Source organism: Alosa alosa, chromosome 15 (genome assembly GCF_017589495.1).
Source record: "Alosa alosa isolate M-15738 ecotype Scorff River chromosome 15, AALO_Geno_1.1, whole genome shotgun sequence".
Taxonomy (NCBI): Eukaryota; Metazoa; Chordata; class Actinopteri; order Clupeiformes; family Clupeidae; genus Alosa; species Alosa alosa.
Genome location: NC_063203.1, coordinates 29,142,505 through 29,154,213, shown reverse-complemented (window position 1 = coordinate 29,154,213; position 11,709 = coordinate 29,142,505). Strand labels below are relative to the sequence as shown.

Below are 11,709 nucleotides of genomic sequence, written 5' to 3'. Positions count from 1 at the left end.
CCTCAGATAAAGCCCTCCACCAGCACCAGGACCCTCAGATAAAGCCCTCCACCAGCACCAGGACCCTCAGATGAAGCCATCCACCACCAGGACCCTCAGATGAAGCCCTCCACCAGCAGCAGGGCCCTTGGATGAAGCCCTCCCCTGTGTGCACTGGCCTCACCTGTAGCCCTCACCTGTGTGCACTGCCCTGTGTGGCCTCCCCTGTGTGCACTGGCCTCTACTCACCTGCTTGTTTGATCCTCTTGCGCTCCCTCAGCTGGTATGGCTTGTGGTCGTGGGACAGCGCGATGGTGTTGCCGTCCCTATCGCACAGCACACCCCTGGAGTCCCCAACGTTGGCCACGGTCAGCTGCTTATCAGAGAGCAAGGCCACCAAACAGGTGGTGCCTGGGACACACACACACACACACGCATACACACACACACACATGCATACACACTCACACACACACACACACACACACACACACACACACACACACACACCACACAGACACACACACACACACACACATACCACACAGACACACACACACACACACACACACACACACACACACACACACACGCATACCCACACACACATACACACACACACACATTAAAACAGATTGAGACATGGGAAATGGTCCCCCATACTCCCTGGCTTATTGGTTTGCCTGTCAAGCAGCCACAGTAGTGAGTTTGAATGGTTGTTTGGCACATTTTCTGGGTTCTGAGCATTTTCTTGCAGGGTTCTGAGCATAGTGCACATTAACATGATTAGATGTTTTTTTTTGCAATGGATTGGGTTGTTTGGGTTGTTTTATTTTTATTTTATTATTTGGACAAAAGCGTCTGCTAAATACCATAACCATAACCATTTAAGAATTACATTTAGACACGGCCAGTCATTCAGTGTAGCTGCCTAGGTCTTATCCAGGTGTGTGTGTGTGTGTGTGTGTGGCTCCAGCAGATTTGGGCAAGACCAGAGACTGGTCTATGAAGCCCAGTTGACTGTGAAACAGACCTGTCTCTGGTCTTGCCCTAATCTGCTGGAGCCACACACACACACACATACACACACACACACACACAGAGACATGGACCAGACCAACTGCTAACTGGTGGCCTCAGGAAACACTGAGAGCCGCAGGTCAATAAATGGGCCCATACTCCTGAACATGGACGAGCACAGCAGGTCTCTGAACGTGTGAACCAACAAAGAATACGTTTGTGAATAACAAAGTCCTTGTATGGAATGCTGAGGTCAAGGAGGGTATTTTGGACAACTCTGCTGTATTTGAGCACTTCCTACTATACTTCATTTGTAAGAATTCTGAGGGAATGGAAAGTGGGATACTGTTCCCACATATGCAGGATATGCTGCTGAATGAGACAGCTGATGGCATCATCTGTTCTGGGACCTGTGCGAGGCGCTCACCTGCTTCGTCGTATTTCTCAGAGAGCTTGTCGATCATCTCCTTGTCCAGGCTGAGGATCTGCTTCTCCAGGATGGTCTGGTAGTTGAGCACGCTGTTCTCCTTCTCACGCTCGTACGCCTGGAGCTGCTGCCGCAACGCATCAGGCAGGTGGGCCTTCACATAGTCAGCAGCAGCCTGGCAGAGAGGGGAGGGGGGAGATGGAGAAAGACAGACACAGCAAGACAGGGGGAGAGAGGAAGGGAGGGAGAGAGAGAGAGAGAAATCTTCTATAATGAATGTGTTTCAGGTCAGCATATATCCACTCCTCTCCATTAGCAGTCTGGGATGAGAGCGATGGGCTGTGCTTTGGTGGCTTCTGCTGAATGATTTGCATTACCAAAGAACATTTTGTGCACCAATCAACAAAACAACAATTGAAGTTGAAGATGCATTTACGATAATAGCTGAAGCACTGATACAAATGTTCCTAAATAAATAAATAAATAAATAAATAAGTATTAAAAACAGGGCCTCTTATCTAGCACCATTCAATGTAATTTATTAAAACATACTTCTTGAAGAAGTCCCGCACACTGTCATTTACGCATGCAAATACTTTATTTTGCAATGTTTCGCTCACACAGACCTTCCTCTGGTGAATTTGAAATTTCTTCAACAAGCATCACTGGTGACCTTATGACCTTTACCTTTTCCGATGCCCAAAAACGAAGTGTGCAAAAGCACTTTTGAATTTATTAAAACATACCAGTAATTTCCCGACTATTAACCGAGTTTTACCGTATACATTGATTTTGCAAAATTTCTTCAGCTATGAGGTTAATACACGGGTGGGCTATAGTGGGAATGCATTTCTCTGGTTTTGTGTTTTTAATTTGCATAAAACACTGTCCTGCGGTTCATACACATTGTGGCTAATACGCAGGAAATTACTGTATTAAAACACTTCATTACATTTAATCCTGCAAACAGTAATGTTAATGTGTGCACAAATGCAGGCACAGAATAATACCCATGTGTCCAATCCGTTTTCTTCAGTTTGAGATAGAACATGACAGTAGCGTACATTTAGGTTTGTGTCACAAAATATTTCCCATCCTCCTGATAACCAAAGCACAGGAAATAAACAACGGGGTGGGGGAGGGGGCACCAGCCTCGTTAATCAGGGAGGATTAATGGGAACATAATTGATTTTAATGATGACTGCCACCAAAGCCTTCCATGTGTCTTTGGCAGCAGATTGCATGCTGGGAGAATCACGGTTGAAAAACATACACACTCGTTTTTCTGAGAGATGACTGATCAGTTGGGCTTATAAGACAAATATCAGTGGCAAGCCCATTATTAATGTCTTATCTCTTTGCCTGCTTGAATATTAGGATGCATGTTGTACACCAACGTATCCTAAAACCATTTACAGTATATTACAAGTGCAAATACAAGATATACCAATGGATTTGAATAGACAATGCACTATAACATTTGAGCATATGCTGTATAGATTTAAACTGAAATACAGACTCATACATTCTCACCACTTTCTAAGATACTGAAAAACTCAGACAGTGATACCACAGCTTCATACCGGCCTGCCATATTGAAATGTCACCTTCCAAACGTAACTCATGTACGCTTTCTCTCAGAAGACGCCATCGGCACATCCACTCGCCCCGAGATTAATTTCACTCTCTTTCACGCTTTTAAACATCAAACTGTTTGTCGCAGCACACATTATGCCCACACTCTGGAAAGATACCACAACGGAGGAAAGATAGCACATCTGAGGAACACTGCTGGAGAGATAACTAAACATGCTCCTTCCTGGAAAATGTCAATTTGCTCGTGTCAGAGCTAGTGTTATCTGCTAGATTGGACAGATATGAATATCTCTCTCTATGAAGAAGCAGTAGCAGCATCTTAAGTATGTTTTGTATATATGGGTTGAACCCCTGTGTCCCAGCGTCTCACGTGTCCAATTGAGCTGTTGAACCCCTGTGTCCCAGCGTCTCACGTGTCCAATTGAGCTGTTGAACCCCTGTGTCCCAGCGTCTCACGTGTCCAATTGAGCTGTTGAACCCCTGTGTCCCAGCGTCTCACATGTCCAATTGAGACTATGTTCCAGCGTCTCACGTGTCCAATTGAGCTGTTGAACTACTATGTTCCAGCGTCTCACGTGTCCAATTGAGCTGTTGAACTACTATGTTCCGGCGTCTCACGTGTTCCTGTACCTCAGGTTATGACAAGCCAGCTTATAGAACATGGGACTCTGCTGACGGAGAGTTATGTGTGTGTGTGTATGTGTGTGTGTGTGTGTGTTTGTGCAAATGTCTTTGTTGGCCATCAATTTGTGTGTGTTTGTGTGTGTGTGTGTGTGTGAGCGAGTGAGTGTGTGTTTGTGCAAATGTCTTTGTTGGTCATCAATTTGTGTGTGTGCGTTTGTGTTTGTGTGTGTGTGTGTGTGTGTGTATGTGTGTCCTATCTCTGAGAAAGTCCTTATAGGTTAAATAACTGCAATAGTTTAATGTGGCGTGATGCGGAGAGCTAGCGGTGAGCTGCTAGCGTGTGATGTGATGGAAAGCTGTGTGTTTGTCTTCTCCCTCTCAGGCACAAGTCAGAAACATGTAGAAATCACAATGCATAGCACTCAACACCACCAGATAGCATGCACGCACACGCACGCACGCACGCACGCACACACTCACACACTCAGAACTTTCCTACCTCATACACAAAACCTACGACAGCCTATAGCACACACACACACACACACACACACAAAATCAGGCCGGAGACTTTGAAGTCCAGTGCTTAACTGTGTGAGTGTGTCTAGATTTCACTTACATTTTGGGGTTTTAAATAATCCAGCCAAGCGCACAGGCCTGCTGGAATGCAACTGAGTGTGTGGGGAATGTATAGAATGTATAGGCAGAGCTGATGTGTTATTATCAGAGTGTGTGGGGAATGTATAGGCAGAGCTGATGTGTTATTATCAGAGTGCTTATTGTATTACTGACCTTCAGCGGTCTAGAGTGGCTATGTCCAAAAATAGCTTTCAAGTCACTCGTATGCGGTAAGTGCTGGCAGGGTAGTCAAGGTGGAATGCACACACACACTCACACACGCACACACACACACACAAATCCGCACCCTAATACACACTAAATAATCCCACAAGTCACACTCCACACACAACCTTCCTACCAAATACACAAAACCTACTGCAACCTACAGCACACACACACACGCACACAGTACCAAGACTAAGACATTACAGTATCACTCAACCTCTCTGACCTCCATTTTCTGTTGAGACACAAATAAATCCTGAGATAAATTGATAAAGGCTGCAGAAAAGTGCACTGCCAGCCAAACCACCACCACCACCACCACCACTCCCTCCATCTCTCTCTCACTCCCTCTCTCTCCCTCCATCTCCATCTCTCCCTCTCTCTCTCCATCCCTCTCTCTCCTTCCACCCCCCCCAGGCTTAGCTGAGCAGGGGAAATTTAATCCTGCAGGCCAATCTTATCCAATGAGCAGAAAGCAGAAAGCTCTCCCTTTGGCCTTTTATAGCTGTGGTTTTCGCGCTCCTTGTCCAAAGTCAAAGCAGCCCTATCTTTCCCAATGACAGAACCGGCATTTAGAACCGCCACAGGTGGGGGTCCTTACTGATGACAGGCATGGGAAGATAAGATGTTCTAAGTAGTCCTTTCTACATATCCCCTATAGCAGGGGTTCCCAAACTTTTCCATGACAAGGCCCCCCAAATACCACTAGGTTCTGGCCAAGGACCCCCTAGATGTGTTATTAAACCCATCGACAACACTACAGCAAAAACACATTAAGCTAATCCTAATAATTATTTTAGCCACAAGCACTTCAAGAATGGAGCTGCATAGTGTGAAAAAACTGCATTTGGGGCTTTCTGCTATATGAGAGCTATCACTCTACTATTATTCTCAGTCATTATCATGGAAAATATAATGTTCAGATATGCGAGACATTATTATAATGGCATTGTATGACAACCCTCATAGTAATAGCTATATTTAACATTGTTATAATGGCATTGTATGACTACCCTCATAGTAATAGCTTTATTTAACATTATTATAATGGCATTGTATGACTACCCTCATAGTAATAGCTATATTTAACATTATTATAATGGCATTGTATGACTACCCTCATAGTAATAGCTTTATTTAACATTATTATAATGGCATTGTATGACTACCCTCATAGTAATAGCTATATTTAACATTATTATAATGCCGTTGTATGACTACCCTCATAGTAATAGCTATATTTAACATTATTATAATGGCATGACTACCCTCATAGTAATAGCTATATTTAACATTATTATAATGGCATTGTATGACAACCCTCATAGTAATAGCTATATTTAACATTATTATAATGGCGTTGTATGACTAACCTCATAGTAATAGCTATATTTAACATTATTATAATGGCATTGCATGACTACCCTCATAGTAATAGCTATATTTAGCATTATTATAATGGCATGACTACCCTCATAGTAATAGCTATATTTAACATTATTATAATGGCATTGTATGACAACCCTCATAGTAATAGCTATAATTAACATTATTATAATGGCGTTGTATGACTAACCTCATAGTAATAGCTATATTTAACATTATTATAATGGCATTGCAATGACTACCCCTCATAGTAATAGCTATATTTAACATTATTATAATGGCATGACTACCCTCATAGTAATAGCTATATTTAACATTATTATAATGGCGTTGTATGACAACCCTCATAGTAATAGCTACATTTAACATTATTATAATGGCGTTGTATGACTAACCTCTTATTAATAGCTATATTTAACATTATTATAATGGCGTTGTATGACTACCCTCATAGTAATAGCTATATTTAACATTATTATAATGGCATTGCATGACTACCCTCATAGTAATAGCTATATTTAACATTATTATAATGGCATGACTACCCTCATAGTAATAGCTATATTTAACATTATTATAACATGCTTGTATCCTCATAGTAATAGCTATAACATTATTATAATGGCATTAGTATGACTACCCCATAGTAATAGCTATATTTAACATTATTATAATGGCATGACTACCCTCATAGTAATAGCTATATTTAACATTATTATAATGGCGCTTGTATGACTACCCTCATAGTAATAGCTTTATTTTAACATTATTATAATGGCTTGTGTGACTTGTATGACTACATGACCCCTCATAGTAATAGCTATATTTAACATTTTACAATGGCGTTTATTTGTTGCCCATTTTTCAAAATGCCCCCGCCCCACTTTGAAAACCACTGCCCTATAGAACCACTCTTTGTCCAGGTCTACAGAAAGGGCAGTGCTGCAGCCCCTATATGGAGGGAGCAGGGCAAAGAGGGCAATAAGGGCAACAGGGCAAATAAGCCACACTGTTCCTGGCGTTTTTCTTACATGCGTCCAGTACAACATAATCATTACATTGTGGCATTGTCATTTCATATTCCACGCTGACACTGATACCTTTACATGAATACACAGTCTGGTTACAGACTGATGTTTGCCCTCTCACTCATACACACACACACACACACACACACACACACACAGGCACGCACAGGCATACACACACACACTAAACCCACAAGTACCACACACACACACAACCTTCCTACCAAATACACACAAACCTACTGCAACCTACAGCACACACACACACACACACAGCTCAAGACTAAGGAGCACATTACAGTATCACTCAACCTCTGACCTCCATTTTCTGTTGAGAGACACAAATAAATCCTGAGATAAATTGATAAAGGCTGCAGAAAAGTGCACTGCCAGCCAAACCACCACCACCACCACCACCACCACCACTTCCATCTCTCTCACTCCCTCCATCTCTCGCTCTCTCTCCCTCTCTCTCCCTCCATCTCCATCTCTCCCTCTCTCTCTCTCCATCCCTCTCTCTCCTTCCACCCCCCCAGGCTTAGCTGAGCAGGGAAATTTAATCCTGCAGGCCAATCTTATCCAATGAGCAGAAAGCAGAAAGCCTTTGGCCTTTATAGCTGTGGTTTTCGCTACCCTTGTCCACAAAGTCAAAGCAGCCCTATCTTTCCCAATGACAGAACCGGGCATTTAGAACCGCCACAGGTGGGGGGTCCTTACTGATGACAGGCATGGGAAGATAAGATGTTCTAAGTAGTCCTTTCTACATATCCCCTATAGCAGGGGTTCCCAAACTTTTCCATGACAAGGCCCCCCAAATACCACTAGGTTCTGGCCAAGGACCCCTAGATGTGTTATTAAACCCATCGACAACACTACAGCAAAACACATTAAGCTAATCCTAATAATTATTTTAGCCACAAGCACTTCAAGTAAATGGAGCTGCATAGTGTGTGAAAAACTGCATTTGGGGCTTTCTGCTATATGAGAGCTATCACTCTACTATTATTCTCAGTCATTATCATGGAAAATATAATGTTCAGATATGCGAGACATTATTATAATGGCATTGTATGACTACCCTCATAGTAATAGCTATATTTAACATTGTTATAATGGCATTGTATGACCACCTCATAGTAATAGCTTTATTTAACATTATTATAATGGCATTGCATGACTACCCTCATAGTAATAGCCATATTTAACATTATTATAATGGCATTGTATGACCACCTCATAGTAATAGCTTTATTTAACATTATTATAATGGCGTTGTATGACTAACCTCATAGTAATAGCTATATTTAACATTATTATAATGGCATTGCATGACTACCCTCATAGTAATAGCTATATTTAATATTATTATAATGGCGTTGTATGACTAACCTCATAGTAATAGCTATATTTAACATTATAATGGCATTGTATGACAACCTCATAGTAATAGCTATATTTAACATTATAATGGCATTGCATGACTACCCTCATAGTAATAGCTATATTTAATATTATTATAATGGCATTGTATGACAACCCTCATAGTAATAGCTATATTTAGCATTATTATAATGGCATGACTACCCTCATAGTAATAGCTTATATTTAACATTATTATAATGGCATTGTATGACTACCCTCATGGTAATAGCTATATTTAGCATTATTATAATGGCGCTTGTATGACTAACCTCATAGTAATAGCTATATTTAACATTATTATAATGGCATTGTATGACTACCCTCATAGTAATAGCTATATTTAACATTATTATAATGGCATGACTACCCTCATAGTAATAGCTATATTGAACATTATTATAATGGCGTTGTATGACAACCCTCATAGTAATAGCTATATTTAACATTATTATAATGATGCTTGTATGACTAACCTCATAGTAATAGCTATGTTAACATTATTATAATGGCATTGTATGACTACCTCATAGTAATAGCCATATTTAACATTATTATAATGGCATTGCATGACTACCCTCATAGTAATAGCTATATTTAACATTATTATAATGGCGTTGTATGACTACCCTCATAGTAATAGCTATATTTAACATTATTATAATGGCGTTGTATCCTCATAGTAATAGCTATAACATTATTATAATGGCGTTGTATGACTACCCTCATAGTAATAGCTATATTTAACATTATTATAATGGCATGACTACCCTCATAGTAATAGCTATATTTAACATTATTATAATGGCGTTGTATGACTACCCTCATAGTAATAGCTATATTTAACATTATTATAATGGCGTTGTATGACTACCCTCATAGTAATAGCTATATTTAACATTTTTCAAATGTATTTATTTGTTGCCCCGGCCCCCCACTTTGAAAACCACTGCCCTATAGAACCACTCTTTGTCCAGGTCTACAGAAAGGGCAGTGCTGCAGCCCCTATATGGAGGGAGCAGGGCAGAGAACAATAAAGGGCAGCAGAACCAAATAATACACACTGTTCCTGCGTCTTTTCTTACATGCGTCAGTACAACATAATCATTACATTGTGGCATTGTCATTTCATATTCCACGCTGACACTGATACCTTTACATGAATACACAGTCTAAGTTACAGACTGATGTTTGCCCTCTCACTCATACACACACACACACACACATGCGCACACACACACAAACACACAGGCACGCACACGCACACACACACTGTAAACACAAGCGCACACACACACACACACACACACACACACACACACACACACACACGCGTACACACACAGACACAGATACACACACACACACTTGTTTTACATACCCTCTGTGCTTGGTCCTCTAATTGAGGCGAGTTGATTTCTGCAAACTCAATTAGCCATTAGCCATTAGCGCTAGTCAGATTTCATTACACAAACCAGACTGCTCCAACCCCATATGATGCTCTACTCCAGGCTTGCTACTTATTAACTGAATGGCTGCAAAGCAAAAATGTGCAAAGTTTCTCAAAGCAAAAGAAGAAAAAAATAGAATGTAAAAGAAACACCAGCACTAATAGGATTTGTGTTGCACTTTCATATAACTACTCTCTTCATACCATTAAAAAGTGAGCATCTTGCTTTGGCGCGCTGAAATGGCATCTTTAATGGGGAGTTTGAACCAATGCTGTTTCTGTAGCCCAGAGGCATAGCTCTCCTCTTCCTCCAGGCCGTCTACCCCCCCAACGTCCTCTCTCTCTCTCTCTCTCTCTCTCTCTCTCTCTCTCTCTCATTGCTCAGGAAGGCAGCCGTGTTTGCTGACGGAGGCGAGAGATGCTCAGTGTGACAACAACAAAACCACGGCAACAGCTGCATCACTACCCCCCGGCCACCCTCTTCCTTCCTCTCTCTTTCTCCTTCTCTCCCTCTCTTTCACTCTCTCTCTCTTCTCTTCTCTCCCTCTCTTTCACTCTCTCTCTCTTCTCTTCTCTCTCTCTCTCTCTCTCTCTCTTCTCTCACACTCTCACTCTCTCACTCTCTCTCAGCAGATCCTATCAGCCAAAACACATTTGTCAGCAGAGAAGATGGTATGGGGCTGCCAATGCGTTTGCTCCCTGATGAAACCAATTCAGCTTATTTCTAACCCCCTCTCCCTTGGGCCTATGAGATCAAACAACACACACACACACACACACACACACACACACACATCTGCACACACACACACACACACACATCTGCACACACACACACATACACATCTGCACACACACACACATCTGCACACACACACACACACACAAAAGTCCAAACACCTCCTCCACAGCTGCCCCCTCTGCTCGGTGTTTAACTTTCAGCTGTCTGTGTCTCACTGAGTGACAGGCCACTCGGTCAGCTCCGCTCACAGCAGAACTGGACCTAAACACCAGCTGCCTCCGGGCCGGACCTGGGCCGAGTCTGGTTGAGCCTCTCCAGCGCTCCCTCTCCTCATGCTGAGCTGCCTCAGGGCTGACCCCTCTCCCCCCCCACACACACACGCAAACACACACACACACACAGGAAGGCTGAAGGCATGGGACGTGACCTATGGACGTGACATGATGCACATCCCACCACAGCAAGGACTACCGTTCCAGCAGCCTGAGCCATGTGAATGATGCATGGTCATCCCCCACTCTGACCCCACTCACACACACACACACACACACACACGGCGTGAGGGTGACATTGCTGACCCCACTCACACACACACACACACACACACACACACACACACACACACGGCGTGAGGGTGGCATTGCTGACCCCACTCACACACACACACACACACACACGGCGTGAGGGTGGCATTGCTGACCCCACTCACACACACACACACTGCGTGAGGGTGGCATTGCTGACCCCACTCACACACACGGCGTGGGGGTGACATTGCTGAGGCTTGCGTTCCCCAGGTGGACAGTGTGCACGTCCGCTAATTTCATCACGGCCTCTGCAGCAGCTGCTGCCAACGCTACATTTTCCTCTTCCCCTCTCTCTCCCCCTCTTCCCCTCCCTCTCCCCTCTCTCTCCCCTCTCCTCTCTCTCTCCCTCTTCCCTCCCTCTCCCTCTCTCTCCCCCTCTTCCCCTCCCTCTCCCCTCTCTCTCCCCTCTTCCTCTCCCTCTCCCCTCTCTCCCTTCTTTCTCTCCCTCTCCCTCTCTCTCCCCTCTTACCTCCCTCCCTCCTCTCCCCTCTTTCTCTCCTCTCCTCTCTCTCCCCTCTTCCCTCCCTCTCCCTCTCTCTCCCTCTCCCTCTCTCTCCCCTCTTCCCCCTCTCTCCTCTCTCTCCCCCTCTTTCTCTCCCTCTCCT

At 43.2% G+C, this 11,709-nt stretch overlaps 1 protein-coding gene across 5 annotated transcripts in view; it reads right to left on the bottom strand.

The window, feature by feature from the left end:
* Positions 1-11,709, bottom strand: part of ppm1lb (protein phosphatase, Mg2+/Mn2+ dependent, 1Lb) — a 72,011-nt gene that overhangs the window by 2,955 nt on the left and 57,347 nt on the right. For all 5 annotated transcript variants that reach the window (XM_048265255.1, XM_048265258.1, XM_048265259.1 and 2 more), the window contains 2 exons: positions 1,427-1,601; positions 229-390 (listed from right to left, as the gene is read on the bottom strand). In XM_048265255.1, coding sequence (XP_048121212.1) covers positions 229-390; positions 1,427-1,601 — 337 coding nt within the window. The remainder of the gene's footprint in view (positions 1-228; positions 391-1,426; positions 1,602-11,709) is intronic.